Source organism: Olea europaea, chromosome 6 (genome assembly GCF_002742605.1).
Source record: "Olea europaea var. sylvestris chromosome 6, O_europaea_v1, whole genome shotgun sequence".
Lineage (NCBI taxonomy): Eukaryota > Viridiplantae > Streptophyta > Magnoliopsida > Lamiales > Oleaceae > Olea > Olea europaea.
In genome coordinates this window covers 20,004,442-20,023,487 of record NC_036242.1, presented here as the reverse complement: position 1 = coordinate 20,023,487, position 19,046 = coordinate 20,004,442, and the positions used below count along the sequence as shown (strand labels likewise).

Sequence of the window (19,046 nt, the reverse complement as noted above, 5' to 3'; positions counted from 1 at the left end):
TTTTGTTGGTATAATCAAGTTGAATATTTCAAATAATTATATTTTTTATATTTCATGTTAAAAGTTTTTTCATGAAGTCGTGTGCTGTATTTATTTTAAAAGTTATATCGTGTTGGATTGTGTCATGTAGATGACATAACCTAGACAATTTCACTTGGGACTTCTTTGTAGTGGTTAATATCATAATAACAATAATTAATCTCTTAATTGACAATAATTAAAGGTAAGATTCAACTTAAAAAATCATAAATCAATCTTTAACGCATCCAGGATTACAGTGACATTGTGTTGTAATTGAGGCCCCATGAATAGATGTTTATAAAGACCAATTTTATAGCCCGTTATGCACGCTAGAAGAAATTATGGTGGAATCTACTTCATTGTGGGACATACATCCTCTACTTGTGCTTCATATATAATATGATTGCATGCACTTGAAAAACTTCAATCTTTTTCAATTACTACAAATATGATATCAGAAAAAATTATTGAGATGAACAGATTCATCAAAATATTGAGTGTGCTGATGTTTCTACTTTCACTATGCATGAAACTTACTTCAGTATCTGCTGCTGAAGTTAGGTGCATAGACAGGGAAAGACGAGCTCTTCTCGAGTTTAAGCATGGCCTTGTTGACGACCATGGCATACTCTCATCCTGGGGAAGTGAAGAAGTTAAAAAGGAATGTTGCAAATGGATGGGCATCTCATGTAGCAATAGAACTGGTCACGTAGTTTTACTCGATCTGCATGTAAATCTGTTGGTCGACCTTTTTTATCTGAAGGCTGCTAAGCTTAGCCCCGCACTGCTTGAGTTGCAGCATTTGAATTATTTGGACCTGAGTTGGAATGATTTTGGAAGAAGTGAAATACCAAGATTCTTGGGTTCCTTCAAGAAATTAAGGTACTTGAATCTTGCACGCTCAAACTTCATTGGTGAAGTTCCTTGTGAACTTGGGAACCTTACAAATCTGCATACTCTTGACCTTGGTCTTAACAATTTGAGAATCGAGAACTTTGAGTGGCTTTCTCATCTTTCTTTGCTGTCATATCTTGACTTGACTCTTAATGATTTTGGAGGAAGTGAAATGCCAAGATTCTTTGGTTCCTTCAAGAAATTAAGGCACTTGAAACTTGAAGGCTCAAACTTCACTGGTGAAGTTCCTTGCGAACTTGGGAACCTTACAAACCTACGTACTCTTCACCTTTGTTGTAATGATTTGAGAGTCAAGAACCTTGAGTGGCTTTCTCATTTTTCTTTGCTGTCATATCTTGACTTGAGTGGCATGAACCTTATGAATCAAACCAACTGGTTGCTCCACATAACAAGGCTCCCTTTCCTTGAGGAACTGTATTTGTCATTCTGTCAACTTTCCACCACAGTGCCTTATTTAGATATCTTTACTAATTCTTCTTTACCCTATCTGTCTATCCTCGATTTATCCGGCAATGATCTCACTTCCTCTTTTGCATTCCATTGGTTGTTTAACCTCAGTGCAAGTCTTACTAGCATAGACCTCTCCTATAATCGATTAGAGGGTCCTATTCCTGATGCCTTTGGAGAATTGATTTTTCTTGAGAAACTTGTTTTGAGAAACAATACGTTCCGCAGGGGGTTTCCAAAATCTTTGGGGAATTTAAGTCATTTGTATGAACTAGACATATCATGCAATGAATTAAACGGTCCTTTGCGAGATGTTACCAAATTTTCATCCTTAAAAACGTTGATCCTCAACAACAATAAGCTGAATGGGTTTCACCCACAAAGCCCTGAGCTACCTTCAAGTCTAGAAATTTTAGATTTATCTTACAACCAATTTAGAAGGTTACCCGAAGGTATTGTGAAACTTTCCAAGCTCCAAAGTTTACAAATGTCTTCAAATTTGTTGGAAGGTACAATCACTGAATGGAACCTTCCAAACTTTGCCAACTTACATTTGCTAGATTTATCCTTCAATTCCTTGGCTTTCAACTTGAGCTCAGATTGGATTCCTCATTTTCAATTGGAAGAAATGCTACTCAGCCATTGCTATTTGGGGCCTCATTTTCCAAATTGGATTCAAACTCAGAGTAATCTTAGAATCCTTGATCTCTCTTTTGCTGGTATATCAGATGCATTACCTAATTGGTTATGGAATATGTCTTCTTTAAAATACTTAGATCTTTCTAATAACAATATTAGAGGTAAAATTTCTAATTTGTCCTCAGAGTTGATTATTCGTGAAGTTGTAGATTTAAGTTATAACAATTTTTCAGGTCCAATTCCATTATTTCTTTTTCATTCTCAAGAATTAAGATTTTCCAAAAATATGTTTTCGGGATCCATTTTTCACTTATGCACGGTACCTGAGGCCTCATTCATGCTCATGCTCGATCTTTCTGATAACCAATTGGAAGGAGAGCTTCCAAATTGCTGGTTCAACATGAGTGAATTAATGGTTCTGGATTTGGCAAATAATAAGTTTTTAGGTAAAATTCCCCCCACTTTGGGCAGTTTGGATCATCTTGAAATATTACACTTGCGCAACAATAATTTCATTGGTGAATTGCCTTCAACTTTGAGAAATTGCACGGGATTGAGGACGCTTGATGTGGGAGGAAACAAGTTAACCGGTAATATTCCAGCATGGATAGGAACACATTTAACAAGTTTGACAGTTCTTAGCCTTCGACATAATGAATTTGATGGAATCATGCCTTCAACAATTTGCGGCCTCACCAGTATCCTTGTCTTGGACCTCTCTAGAAACAATATTTCAGGAAGAATATCATGGTGTTTAAACAATATTACTGCTTTGGTTCAAAAGAACAGTTCAATAGAAATCACTAATACTTTGACATATTTCTTAATTCGTGATTCTGGATTGTACGTTAACAGAGCTCTTGTTCAATGGAAAGGACGAGATTCAGAATACAAAACAATAGGACTTCTGAAGGGCATTGATCTTTCTGGAAATAAGCTTTTTGGACCTATTCCTCAAGAGTTTTCTGCTTTAAGGGGTTTAGTTTTCTTGAACTTATCTAGAAATCATTTGACGGGAAATATCATTTCAAACATTGGTCAAATGGAGACGTTAGAATGTCTTGACTTGTCTCGAAACCAGCTTTCAGGGAAGATACCGAACAGCCTTGCACATCTAAATTTTCTCGATGTTTTGGATTTATCATACAATAATTTGACAGGAAAGATTCCTTTGGGCACTCAACTACAAAGCTTCAACTCCTCTATGTATGCTGGTAATAGCCAACTCTGTGGAAAGCCTCTGACAGAGTGTCCTGAAGATATTTCTAATAGTTCTGTGATTGATCTCGGAAAGGAAAATATTTTTGAAGAAGATGATGTGTTTATAACTCGCGATTTTTATATTTGCATGGTATTTGGTTTCATTACTGGATTCTGGGTAGTTGTTATAACTCTATTCTTCAAGCATTCTTGGAGACATTCCTACTTCAACTTTTGGAATAACGTTGGAAACTGGATGCACGTGACAACAACAATCTATGTGACAAGATTGAAGAGAAAATTTCAGACGTAAAGGTAAGCGTTTAAATTTACTTGATCAATTTGGTTGTTATATATCCAAATATTGACTTGGTTTGTTATTGAAATCAGGAGCCCCTTCTGGGAAACAAGAAAGTGCTGACTACCATTCAAACAATATGTTGGCTGGAGAGGTGCAGGGACTATGCAGTGTTTTTATTTCTATTCTAGTTATCACCATTGTCTTATTTTCTAAGTATTTTTAAAAATAATATCAATTTGTGAGATCTCAATTCATACAAATAACTAGCTTTGTTGTGCTTAACCATTGATGTAAAAATAAATTTTAATGGAGATCGAGTATATCACTTGATTAATTAGTTGGTTTAGCTATTTTTATTCACGTATATGACTTATTTAATTTGTATGTACTAAAAAACTCAAGCCACTTTCTAGATTCGTTAGTGCAAAATGCAATTAAGTAAAAAATAAATCTTAAACTCCACTATATGTTGGAAATATTCAATTGTACGCTAATAAAATTGTGAGGGTCCACTAATGCTTTAGAAAAAATGCGAAGAACAACATTTGGAAATCTAAATTTATTTCACTTAGCATTGACTGCGGAGGTGCTAATGAGAACATATAGATAATGCTGCTTAAAATTGTATATTCCTTACAGAGCAAACACAAAACTATAGTTGTTTTCTCACAATGGAGGATTATGTTCACTTAAAATCGGCCTCAATAATACGAATAGTAGACAACTTAATACATAATATGGAATACTCAATATACCCAATATTAAGTCGATCCTTAATCGAGGGGTAAGTTATAATAGAGGGAACCCTCAAAAGCCATTTACAGAAGAGTACAAAAAGAATGTTGAATTTGGGGCTGAATACTCCAGGATTTGATCTTTTGAGGTTACTAGTTCTGTATATGGCTCTTTGCACACTTCATACGTGCATCAAAATCACACAAACTACAATGATATAGCCAGAGACTCAAATGCATGAATTTGATTAACACAAACCACATCAAATTTTGTGCAATTTTGTGATTGCAGTAGCTGCAGAAGTTACATATTTATTGATTCAGTCTTGATTTTCGAGTACTATTTAATTCAATACATCAAATTTTATGGTCAACAAGAAAACAATTTGTAGTTAATAATAGATAATAATCTCCCCAACGGAAGAAAATATGCCGAAGGAAATCAAATAATACTATGCAAGATCAAAGATTAATATTTGCCAATGATAGATTAAACTTTTCGATAAAAACCGTCGCTAAAACTAATTCTTTATTTCGTTGTTGTAATAAAACCGTGTAGTAACTAGCAGCAAGTTGCAGCCACAGCTTCTTCAATTTAAGACCTGAGAAGTCATTACTCATAAAAACCAACCAATACGAATTCTTTCACATGGTAACACCATTGCTATGGTTTGACTTTGTCCTTTCTTACCATTTGGCACAATCACAGACACCTCCTAGTCAATTAGAGCCAATCAAATGTGGGATGGACTTGGTGCATCGTACACCCTCAAGCATCAACATCAATTCATCATCTGTTAAGTTGCATCAATGTGTAGATCAAATTTCTTGGAAAAACCAAACTCAAAAAAATTGGGTTCAAACTTCTTGGACAATCCCCTGGTACAACCAGGGGGTTGTCCAAGAAGAATGGCTCAAAAAATTGTGTATATAATCAAAGTACAACTTGACATGGATCTATGCCCATCTACGAAGTCAATGTATTTTAACCTCCCTTTTGGAGTGGCTATTTTGGACAAATTTATGAGATTTGGATAGATTTTCTTGACAATTCTTTCAATATAATATTAATGACCTACTACATGAACGTTTGAGTAGGGAAAGTTCGGTAAATAATTATTTCCTCTAAATTGTCAATTCTATACTCCACACGTTTCACATGTCACACTAAAAGTGGAATTGCGAAATGGATATTTTCAAAAAAGCCACCAATGTTGACTTCTCCTTCAGTCTGTCTCTTGTTAGAAATGGTCATTTATTTTGAGTAACGCTCCCTGCATAGGGTGAGGTGACATGCTTTTTTGACAGGTGCTGCGTAACGCTCCTTGCATAGGGTGAGGTTACAGGCTTTTTTGACAGGTGCTGCGTTGACAATACCTGTGTGACTCCTGTTTTTTAAATTGTCTAATGAAAAATTGACACGTGTCTCCCGTTTTTACCCCCAGTCACTCACCTTGTTTGTATAGTAAAACTCATGTATTTTACATTAAAGAAATAAAATGAGACCCACTTGACTGTTGCAAATAATCGATTTTTCCAAGAAATAACTCAGCCACATGAAGTCAATGCCCCATTTGTTTTGCATGGATTCAAGAAGAATGTACAATAAACAATTCATTCTGTGTTTGTCACTCCATAAGTCTATAGGTCATTACATCATGCGGGTTTTCTTTATCACCACCAAACATTAATGTGTATCTTAATCTTGACTTCATTGAAGTATATTGTCTAAAAGTTTAGGTTGCCAAATGGAATTAGGAAAAAATTTATTTACTCAAAGTGTCTTTACCATGAAGTCTTTGATACGAGACAATTTTCATAAATTGGTGATTCCGAGACAGGAATATGTCTTCGTCTTCTCTCAATACTTTATCTAAGAGGTTAGGTTAAGTTGTTAAAAATGAAACATTTGAAATTGTCGATAGACAATCTTCAACAGTCTTAGTATTCAAACTTCCCACTTGGTTGTGAAAGACAAGGAACATTATTATTTTAAGCCCAAAACATTGACATCTTGAATCAGTCCGACGCTGCCTTTATCAGTTGATTGTATACACGTATGATATATGCTCAAAGCCATAGGTGAAAGATGAAATCAAAAGTAGAAGAGGAAGGAGAAAAGGGAAAAACAAAAATGTAGTACAAGCATTTAAAGGGTAGACATCATGGTCCTTGAGAAGATTAATCTAAATGATTTTTCTGTTCTTATCGTTCCTTATTTTTCTTAGTTGCTTTATTTACTTCAATTTAGTTTCCAACGTTCCCCACGTTTAAGCCAAATTCATTTTTTATAGCATGACACATGGACAATTTTTGTTCTTGTATGGAAAAACGTAAATTATAATTTAACTAATTAAGCATACTTTTATTTACATATTTCGTAAGATCCAAAATCATTACTCATTTTTAATTCACAACATTTCAAAAAACTCACAGCTTATAATCACTTCTAAGCACTCATCGATGTATAACGACGAACTTCAGTTCAGAATCATTGTCTACCATCATACTATGTTGAAGCACTTAACTCAAAACTTTTTTTTTTTTTTTTGCTTCAATTTGAGAAGGGATTGTAACTTCTTACCATCCACTTAAAACAATGGTGAATTCAACAAGAAAGGCTTTGATGTGAACCACTTTTAAATGTACACAGAACTACATAGTGAACTCTATTTATTTATTTTAAATCTTTAGAACAAGTCATAATGTTTTTTTTTTTTTTAGATGCATTATCTCAGATTGGGTGGTCTTTCTAAAAATTAGTGCATTTCCTACTAAACCATGCGTAAAATAAAATGGGCAAGTGAATTGTGAATTGTAATTAATTCACAAATAACAACATTGATTTCAATGACCTCAATAATTAGATATGAAATATAGTCGTCGTTGAACTGTATATTCCTTGCTAAAAAAAATTCACCTAAAGAAACATTCATGTTAAATTGCTTTTGTTCAACAGAAAGGATAAGATTTATAACACTCGGACTTCTGAAAGGCATTGAACTTTCTGAAAATTAGTTAATTGAAACTATTCTCAAGAGTTTCTCGAACTTATTTAGAAATCATTTGACCCAAAAATACCATTTCAAACAGTGGTCAAATGGAGACGTTGGAATTCCCTTACTTGTCTTGAAAATAGCTTTCAAGGAGATAACGAATATTCTTGCATATCTAAATTTTCTCAGCATTTTGAACTTATCTTACAATAATTTAGCGAGAAAGATTTCTTCAGGCACTCAATTACAAAGCATGAAATCCTCTATATATGCTCGGAATAGCAAACTTTTTAGGAAGTCTCTTGGAGTGTTCTGGAGATATTTCTAATAATTTTGTAACTGATCACAAAAGGGGAATATTTTTTAAGAATAATAAATTTACAAGTCGTAATTTTTATATCTACATCATATTTTATTTCATTACTGAGTTATGGGTACTTGTTACCATTATTCAAAACCAACACTAAGAAAGTGGAAATATAAATATAACAACACTTCAATGAAAATTAAATTCACCATAATTCTCCATATTTTCCTTCGAGAAATATTTTATTATAGAATCAAGAGTTTCTCGAACTTATTTAGAAATCATTTGACCCAAAAATACCATTTCAAACAGTGGTCAAATGGAGACGTTGGAATTCCCTTACTTGTCTTGAAAATAGCTTTCAAGGAGATAACGAATATTCTTGCATATCTAAATTTTCTCAGCATTTTGAACTTATCTTACAATAATTTAGCGAGAAAGATTTCTTCAGGCACTCAATTACAAAGCATGAAATCCTCTATATATGCTCGGAATAGCAAACTTTTTAGGAAGTCTCTTGGAGTGTTCTGGAGATATTTCTAATAATTTTGTAACTGATCACAAAAGGGGAATATTTTTTAAGAATAATAAATTTACAAGTCGTAATTTTTATATCTACATCATATTTTATTTCATTACTGAGTTATGGGTACTTGTTACCATTATTCAAAACCAACACTAAGAAAGTGGAAATATAAATATAACAACACTTCAATGAAAATTAAATTCACCATAATTCTCCATATTTTCCTTCGAGAAATATTTTATTATAGAAAACCAACAAAATAATGCAAGCACGAGAGAGATCAAGCATGTAATAAAGAGCAAAAAACAACAAAAACTAATCTGAATATAAAAAAAAATTAATAAATTCACTTTAAACACTTTATTCCCCAACAACGACGTCAAAAACTTGTTTAATGAAATCTTGCAAACGTATGGAATCGATGACAACTAAAATGTAGTAAGTAAAGAGTATAGTCCTTGAGGAATAAGTTTAAAATTAAATATTATTAATTCATTATCAAATTCGAATGTATGTAACACAAAAGAGATTGAATGATTATCAATCCGAATATAACTTTCCCATCAGTTGCCAACCCCCAGCCATCTTGTATTTGGTGAGTGAAATTCTTAAACTGTAGACGATGCAGAAAAATATCAGACACAAAGGCCAGCAACCACTTACTCCAGAATTTATGCATCTTCATAAATCAGAGAAACATTCAACAAATGTATTCAAAGACTATTCGATATTGCTATTGGATAACCTAGGAACCCAGAAGTAAAGGCTTCTCCAAGAAATACCACAGCGTTTAGACTAGTTTTTTTCAAAATTATCATTAATAAATCCAATAATTAGAACCCATAATCCCTGCTAGAATCAGATTGATTGAATGCACGAACTAGAATTATAAGATTAAATTTAACTACGGAAATAATTCCTCCTCTTTAATCACTATCACACCACGGCATATATAAAATGTATAAGGCAGAAAGGCAAAGCTTATAGAACTTAAGGCAAACAACTACAATAAGAAGAGGTCTGGTCTCTACAATTATATTCCAATGCTTTTAGAATTAATTCTTAACTTGATAAACAAGTAAGATTAAATATGGAAAATAATTGAAAACTGATTTTTACGCTATAATGACTTAGCTAATGTTCCACGATTTATACAAGACATTTTACAAGTCTTGCAGCTGCAGTTCAGAAACTTTCTGAAAAGAGAATTAAAGCAATAGAAATTTAACATCCAAAAATCTCCAATGCGAAATTGGAGTACAATCAGGACATGTAAAACAAAATTAACAGTACTAAACTGGATTTTAGACTTTTAATTTCATACTCATAAAATTCATCAAATTAAAATGGCACAAATATATATAGGAGAATATTGAAACAAGGAAAAGGGCAAAGCACAAACTTTGGTAAGTTATTTGGGTCATATATGAAACCAGTTTTCTCCAACCAAGTAACTTGAAACAACCTACAAAAGTACATGAAATTACAACATTAGAAATACGACTACTTAATTTTCATATAAAAGAATAACCCAATTTAGATTTTACAATTGATACAAGTAAACTGACTCTTTAAGAGGTATACACAACCGCAGAACCCTAGAAAAACACAGTTATAACTTAAGTATGTTCTAGCTTTCATAATAAATGACAAAGAAGCCGCAGACAAGCAGATCTAGAAAGCTCACAATAATCTTCTTGCTTTCCCTGTTATCTGCAAAATACCCCAATTTATTTTTTAATTTAAATTGATAAAAAAAAGAGTACACATAGTTGAATTGAGCCCAACATCTTCTCCATTAATTTTTGGGTAATTGGCACAAAACGTCCCTACCTTTCATGTCTATTGTGGAAAACGTTCATGCCTTTCATTTTTTGACATTTTTGCCTTTATTATCACATTTCTTAGCGCTGAACGTCCTTTTCACCAATTTTGAACAGTTTTACCCTTCATTCAAATAAAACAAAAAGAAAAGAAAGAAAACAGCAAATAACTAATTGCAATCACAGCCCCCTATTTTTAAAAAATTACATATCAGTCACAAATACATACAAAATTTTCAACGTAGGTGCCAACAACCATGGAACCCAATTTTCAGCACCAAGGCCACCGAATTTTAACACCACCACCATCTCCTCATCAACCCTAACATCCCCACGCAAATTCCAGCCCCAAATCCCAGCAAAATCGAGCCAAATTTTGCCTAAAAATCGCCTATTATTGCGAATTCGACCAAATCCATGGATGCCCATGTTCCAAACAACCCACAGGCTGCTCGAGCTCACCAAGACACATCCATACATGTTCCAATTACAGCAAACAACCTAGAAAATCGAGATCTACAACCAATTTTCGAATCAGAGAACTCGCAGCCGACAAAGCCATTTTTCGACGACGGTGGTGGGACCCATGATCGCCGACTACCACCACAGGACATTACTCATCATGGCGCATCTACTGAGCATATGGGTCTTCCCCAATTTGGCGTTGAAATGGTTGTTCGTCCAGAAACAATAAACACGTATAGAAATCAGTCCGATCCCCTTTCAATTGGCATTCCTCCACGACTCCAATCTACAAATTGCATCAATCACCATGCAATTGAAGGTCAAACGACGTTGGCTATGGATTTCATTGTTTCAATTCATCCGCCAAATGCAACAATTTTGGATTTGACCTCACGAAATGTGTAGTCACACGAAGAGGATAATACTCCATCAATTCGTAAGTCTAATGTGTCCCAACATATGAATCAACTAGGGAAAATTCAAATTCAAACCCAAAAAACTCTGGGTAATCGTTCAATTTTAGAAATTACAGCACTCGTTTACCAAATTTTGGAGTCAAATGGTGTTCTTCACACACTTGAAGAAGAAGGAAGAGAAACTGGATGTCATTTGTAATTTTTTTAAAAATTGGGGGTTGTGTTTCAATTTGTTTTTTTTTTTTTCCTTTCCTTTTTTTTTTTTTTTTTTTTTATTTGAATGAAGGGTAAAATTGTCCAAAATTGGTGAAAATAACGTTTAGCGCCAAGAAAGGTGAAAATAGGGGCAAAAATACCAAAATATGAAAGGTATGGACATTTACGAAAGCCAATTACCCTTAATTTTTTCTTTCACACTTATCCCTAATTTCCTAAACCTAAATTCCCAAATCACAAATCAAAACTCATGAATGATAAATTATAACTCATTAACTCATTCAACATAAACTATTTATCATAAATCATAAACTCACAATTCTCTTTTCTTTGTCAATTAACTCATAAAACATAAATCATAATCCATAAATAATAAATAAAAAAGTGAATTATGTGATTATGTGAAGATTTTTGTGTGAATAAAGTGACAGCAGTGGCAGAACACAGAACAAAAACTGAAGGAAGAAAAAACCAAAAACAAAAACATAGAAGAGTCGACAGTGAAGGAAAAAACTCACAAATCACAAGCCACCGGACCAGGACCACCGCAACAGTCACTGTCGGACTCGACGGCGACTAGTCGTCACCGTCACAGGCGACAGCAACTTCGCAGATTACAAATCGAGCCAACTAGGAGGTGGAGAAATCGCATACACTGCAGCTGCTGCCCTACTTCAATTATGTTCTGTTTGGTGGACTTTCATTGCATATAATCCATCCCTCTTTTAGGAGTAAGCAATTTTATCTTGACCTCAATTAAACCATAATTTATAAAAAATTAACGTGTAGATATACCTACTCATAGATAAAAATTAGGAATAATAGAGTCGATCCATTTTGCAATAATCTTTTAAGTACACGCGTAGAATCAACTGTTCCATTTCTACAAGTTTCAATAAAAATCAATTTGATCTTATTCTGAAAAAACAATGCTCAGAAATAATTACAGCATCTAAGTTCTTACAACTAGATATATGTTTGTCACCCCAAGGCACATCTCTAAGTGGTAAAAAGAAGAGGGGTGGAGAAATTCAGCTTTACTTAAATTTGTCGCGTCAAGGATTCAAATCCTGAAATATGGATTTGACTTTTGGGTAAATACAAGTGTACAAGCAGTCTTACACCCTGTACCCTTAAAAGCATAACCTGCGATTTACCTCGTTCACGATGCTCCAAGATAGGGGCGGTGAGAAACTTTAAGATTGAGGTCCAACCTTTAGATATATATTTGTAACAAGTTGGTCAGGCTACACCATTCCCAATATAATAGAATGTAATTAGGTACATAAGAGCATATAACGCTGCATTTAGAAAAATGTAAAAGCTACTTTTAAGGATTTTATTTTGTGGAGATGTATTTTTTCGTTAAGAATCATTTATTTTTTAACCAACTATTACAATACTATCAAAATGAATAGCTAATTTAATGTAAATTTAATCAATAAAACATTACGTAATCAAACTTATTCGCTTATAATTAAATCTTTTAAGCTTATCTAAACATGATAGTACTCAAACACAAAATAATTAAATGTTGATTTGAATTATTTAGTAGCTTTTGAGCGTTAGATAATACTAAGTTGGAGTATTTAATGAGATTCTATTTTGATGCTCATTTTTTTTTTTTTTTGGTCTTATACTTAAATTTGTGTTAGTGAATGGCTCGGTGGAAAGTTTTATTTGAATTACATCTCAACCCGATAGGAAAAAAAATAAAATTAAGGCCTAAAAATTTAATCTAATTTTCTCCTCATTTAATAAATTTCACCATCATTTTTTTTTTTTGAAAAAAATAATAATTTTATACCAAATATTTGTTATGCCATTTTGAAAGTAGTTTTTAAATCATTTAATAATATCATATAATTGTACAAAAAGTAGGAGTTTGACTTTAAGACTCTTCATCTTATCTTAATAGATACCCTTCTATTATTTTTTTATTTTTTTTTACAATTATTTAATTTATCCTAGTTGATATAAACAATATAGATTAGAACTTACTGTATATTTATTTAAAATAGAGAGCGGAAGACAATCAAGAAGTAATATCAGTAAACATAGTTGGCCATTTTGAAGAGCTAAATACCTTTATAAATTGAGTATAACATTTTTCTTCTTTACACAGTTGTCTCTTATCATCTTAGAGTTGGTATCAATCTTTCTACGCCTACAATGTATAACTATATCAGTGATTACTCCGTAAGTAATGACATGAATGAACATGTGCATAAAAAGAACAATAATTTTATCCCAATATGATCTTATTCTTGAAGTTCATGCATTTCCTTACTATCTCAACCTATTCATTTTTTACCACTTTGAGCTCTAATCCCACTATAATTTATTATTGAAGTCTTCGCAACATTGTTTAAAAGTCGTAACTAATCTTTTTACAACGTTTTTCGAATGTTATCTTCTCTTATCCTTTGGTTTTGCCAATGTTTTGTAAACATTGTCATTAGTCATTTTTATATTTTTTTAAATTGATTCGTATTTTTTATATGTGCTTACTATGCTATTGAAAATCTTGTTTTTTGATCTAACAATTCAAATAATAAACTAATAATTCGCATAATAAACTTGTAAAATGTTCAACACATTCTCTGTTCCAAAATAAAATTAGAAGACTACAAAATATGTATAACCAAAATATAATTAGTAGACCACAAAACATGTACTACCAAAATATAATTAGGAAACTACAAATTATGAAACTTAAACTCAAAACTGTCGAATGCTCCTTGGTCAATACCATTGCCACTAGAACAATTTCTATCCAACGACAATACTGTACTTCCATTAGAACCTTTCATCAATTGAGAATTGAAAAAGGAACCTTGGGGAAGGATCGGCTTGTGAAATCAACTAGCCCCATAGGGATGTTATTAGTCAACAGCCACTAAATAAACATTCAAATAACAAAACTTTCCATTTCCATTTATAAGGATAAGGTTATGTAGAGATGTTGCCTTGAAATTTTGTACCATGAAACTTTTTATGACATAATTGTGACAAATGCAAGACAATCACAAACGCTTATATGCAGTTCATTAGTTTAGTGCAACACCTTTTTTTTTTTCTCCTGGGACACACGAAAAGGAGAATGCCAAACACCAACATTAAAGGAATATTCATTATGTGAAGAAACAACGGTGAAACTTGGTATTCTTCAAAACTATAAAATACAAAAGGTATAGAGGCGCTCAAGATATTTCCACGATGAAACCAATATAATACATCCCCATGGAAGCATCAAAACTTCATAGTTTCCATGTCCCCCACAGATGCCATATATTATTCATAGAATATTTAAATATCAGATGATAAAGATAATACACTAAACTACAATGCACTGAAAAGGAGCCAAACATCAAATCGATAATGGAGGTTTCCCATACATTAACAAATTACCCACTACAAGAATTCTAGTCTCAGCATAAAATCATGTTTTGACAATTCAATAGCAAAAATAAAACACACACACACACACACACTAAAGGAAACCTACAAGTTAAGCTAAAGGAAACCTACGAGTTAAGCTAAGTAACCTCTAATCCTCATTACCAAAATCTTACCAGCTAACCAACCATTGACTCCAAAATTCTTGTTAGAAACCATATGGCAAAATCTAAGAACTTCTATCGTCATCATCATCATTCATTGGTCATTTCTATGCTTATTTGCAATAAAGTCGACTTCATCACATCTGAATAAGCAAAAACCTTCTGACATGAAACCACTTTATACGTACCAAGCAACTAACACCAAATTCTGTTTGGGATGGAAAGAGAATTGAAATAGATTCACGTGTATATGTAATAAATCCAGAAATCATATCCTAATCAAAGAAGTTTAATACTGCTCTTTGGCCAAACAACAGTACTTTCCATGGCTTCATTAAGAGTTCGAAATTCATCTTCAAGTCTGTATAAATTCAAATTACCAATATACACTTCCTCAATACAAACCTTCCAACAGTCTAGATCAAGAGGCAGGTGATGAACCTTTGCACTTGGGATCTGTTGTTGCAATCTTCTCTTCTGATACGACTTCTTCCTCCTCAATCATTTAGCTAGGCATGTATCTTTTCACAGCCAAGACCAAATGTATTGATAAGTTTTTTCATCTCATAAAATAAGTTTGGAAATGTACTATTCTCTGGCATTATGTCTCGAACAAGATTTATAAGTTCATCGAAACCATTGTCTGATAAACCATTTGAAGCCTTATGCTTATACATAGCAACCAAAGCTGATATCTTTGCAAATGCCCTACCACCAGGATGTAAAGGAGTTTCAGCATCATCAACTAAACTTCCAATCTCTTTGTCTCTTCCATCGAGACGATTTTCAGGATCTACATCATGTTGTGCATAGAAATCCTTAAACATCCTACTCGACTTAGGCATTTCTACATCGACCAAATTTGATTCGCTTGATTTCTCTCCATGAAATACCCAAACTGTATATATCTAATCCATACCTTTAATAACTGAATGTTCATAGATTGTATCATAATGGTGATGCATTAGCTTCCTACACTTAACACAAAGGCATGCTATCATTTCTGAATTGTAATTTTCACGAGCTTATTCAACAAAATTCTGTGCTCCATCGCTATATTGTTTTGAAAATCTACAAGTAAATCTTTATGATCATTATACATTAAATTGTTTTCAATTGGTAACTAGATTCATAAAATCTAATTTCAGATGATAACCTTGATAAGTGCAACCACTCTTTATCCATTATAGGCAAAGCTACTATCTAAGACTGAACACCGCAATATTCAAAAAATTTTGAATTGCTAGAATTTCTGCTATACCATGTAATAAAACACGAATGTAAATTGTTATCATTTTCTCTCCTTTTATATAGCATTTTAGCCTATGAAGAATAGATCATTGAATGTGATAGCAAAGGACGAGAAGCATGAAATTTTTTAAAGTAATACTATCATTCTCTACTGACATTAGAATCAATGATGATAAATTAAACCCTCATATCATTTCTAAAGGCATATCATGAAGAAAGTGTTAGCGAGAAAATAGAGAATGAACAAGGTAGGAGCAAAGTCGACTCTGAACATTGCAACTGAGGAATAAATTATGCATACCAAACATTTAAAAATTACATGCTTCATGCTTGTTTAATAAACTAGGTTAATTTCTCAATTTTGAATTTGTCAAATTTTAATTTGATCACATCTTTTATAAACTCATAACTTTTGTCAAACTTTTAAGTCATACATGTCATCAAATTTTATTAAAATTCTTTAAATTGTTTTTTAAGAATTTTCTCAAAAAACTCCTATAAACTTTTATTTATTGAAAAATCCATTTATTGGTAGCAATTTTAATTTATTTAAACTACTATATATTATTTCATAATCCCAATATAAAATCATTGGAACTCACTGTTCCTATTTTTGTTCATATATTCATGCTAAGATATTTGAAAATATCTCCTAGGTGAGGACAAACCTACAACTAATTTCACATAATCACTCCTGAGAAGATAACATAACCCTTAATTAATTATGCATAACCTTTTTCACGCACAATGAGAAAGATTTAATTAGCTTTGATTGAGTATAACCCTGAAAGTTATAGCTCTAGCTCTTCTGTGTGTTTTGGAAACCGAAAAAAAAAGGAAAAGGGATCTGTCTCTCCGCTTCTTTGTGTTTTAGGAAACATTTGCATTCAATAACTTTTGGAAAAAATTCAGTCGAATTAATGCTACAAGATTATCTCATTTGCAACCTTTGTAGTCTTATAATTGCATTATAAATACATTGCATGGCATTGCCTTTTCTATTCTCTTGCATTTTCTTGAAAAAAAAAATACTACCACTTTCTCTCTGTTGATTTCTATCAAACAGTTGAAATGGATTCAATGAGAGGACCTGGGGGTATTTAGATGCTACTGAGTGTAGAGCAAGAGGCTCAACAAATTGTCATTGTTGCTAAAAACTTGAAAAATGAAAAGATTGAGGCAAGCTAAGGAAGAAGCTGAGAGGAAAGTGGTGAACTACCACTCCCATTTGGAAGCCGAGTACCAAAAGAGTATTTCTGAGTCAAGTGGGAGCTCAAACTCAACAGTTAAGTGGCTTGACACAGAAACTAAAGAGAATATTCAAAGCTTAAGGCACATTACAACCCTGAGAACATGATGCGTGAAGGTTTGTGATCGATATGTCAATTAATGACTTGCTTGAAGTTCAAGAATTGTGAACTGCTGAACAAATCATTCTTTGATTCGACTATAAATTATTGATTTTTCTTTTTGTCATTTCCATTTTTGCTACTACATATGATCTTCCAGTAATAAATTTGAGCAATGGATAACATCCAAAAATTGAAAAATATAATGAGCAATAACAACATTACAACCTACTGGAGATGTAAGGTTTAAAAATAGAACACATAACGATGAAACCCATGAGAAATAACGAGAATCTTATGTGAAAAATAAAAGAAAGAACAATGTTACAGAATAAATTTTAAACAAATTGCAATTATACAGTGCAATCTTCGTCATGATTAAGGCAAAAATTGGATGAGATTCACCACCTCTGGCTATGGAAGATCCACGGCAGGTGTAGGCAACTGAGAAATGGTTACTGGCATGAGCGATTTGTACAAAAAAATCGAAGAAGAATGAGTGATTTTAGCAGCTGCTTCGATCTCGTCTTCTCTCAATTAGGCCTTCTTCATTTGTTGTTTGTGGACCGGTAGGGTTAATTGGTTATTGGGCTACTTAAGTGGACGGGTAGGGTTGAACTAGGTTTTTCTTTTCAACAACGTTTAAAAAATGTTGCAAAATAAATTGTTTCAAGAACATTACAAAAACGTTGCAAAAGAGGTTGATTTGGCAACATATTACAAACGTTGCAAAATTTAGTTTCCACAACAATCAATAAAACGTTGCAAAATTGGGTTGGTGCCTTAAAATTGAATTTTTTTCAACAATGCTTATAAAACGTTGCAAAAAAATGAGTTCCAACAACTTTCACGTAAAACATTGTGAAAGTTAGTTTCTACAACATTTTTTAAACACTGCCAAAAGCAGAAAACAACCGTTGCAAAACAACTCAAAATGTCTAAACTTTATTAGCAAAATCCATTTATAAAATATTGCCAAACCTCAATTATGTTAACCAATGGCAACATTCGCTTATGAAAATGTTGTCATAGACCCTTTTAGCAACACTAAATTAGTGAATATTGCCTTTTGCGTGTTGCAAAAACCAATTTTTGGTGTAGTGTCTTATGAGAGTTATGTATGATTACTTCTTTCATATTTATACATAGAAATATGCACGTGCAAGTGAATACTTTATCATATTTTGTGTACCATATTTATAACATAAGAAAACATTATAATGAATATTCATATTTATGTGATAGCAATATTATATAGTCAATCAAATCTCGCATACTCTGATCATATAAAAACAATATTATATTTTGCATAAATTGCACCAATAGTATATCTCACTTTATCACATAAGAGAACATTATAACATAATTATTATTATACCAAAAACATGGTTCCAGGGTAAAATTATGGATGATGATCAATACGTGGGAAGTATCAATTAGTACACATGCATGATTGATATAGACTTATTCACATGGTATATAATATACCATTTAAAAGTTGAATTATTTTAGTTGTACAATTGGAGTTGACAATCTCACTTGACAACCACACACATGGAGGGCTTACGATCAATCACAATTGTACAAGTAGCATAATTGTTAAAAGTTTATCTAGTTACAAGTCCAATACCTTCTATAGATCTCAATTTTGGGCCCTATACAAAAAGTTGTGCATGTTTCCATCGAGTTGCGTAGCTCCCCGGAGTAGAGAGGGTGTCAACCCCCATGATTGATATAGACTTATTCACATGGTATATAATATACCCCTTGTCCATGGAGGGCCAACCTTAAGACCCTTAATCCATTTTCTATGGCTAAAAATTGAAAAATCACTATGTGTGTGTGTGTGTGTGTGTGTGTGTGTGTGTATATATATA

The 19,046-nt window shown here is 32.7% G+C and overlaps 1 protein-coding gene and 1 long non-coding RNA gene across 2 annotated transcripts; one reads left to right on the top strand and one right to left on the bottom strand.

The window, feature by feature from the left end:
- The first annotated feature begins 353 nt into the window (after positions 1 to 353).
- Positions 354 to 3,860, top strand: LOC111396110 (receptor-like protein 12). The gene is made up of 2 exons (XM_023022401.1): positions 354 to 3,537; positions 3,613 to 3,860. The coding sequence occupies exon 1, from the start codon at positions 470 to 472 to the stop codon at positions 3,533 to 3,535; it is 3,066 nt and encodes a 1,021-aa protein (XP_022878169.1). The 5' UTR covers positions 354 to 469; the 3' UTR covers positions 3,536 to 3,537; positions 3,613 to 3,860.
- Positions 3,861 to 8,525: 4,665 nt separating this feature from the next.
- Positions 8,526 to 12,004, bottom strand: LOC111396109. Its single transcript, XR_002702947.1, has 3 exons — positions 11,525 to 12,004; positions 9,489 to 9,551; positions 8,526 to 8,699 (listed from the first exon to the last, which is right to left on the bottom strand). It is a non-coding gene; the product is annotated as an uncharacterized LOC111396109 (long non-coding RNA).
- Positions 12,005 to 19,046: the final 7,042 nt, after the last annotated feature.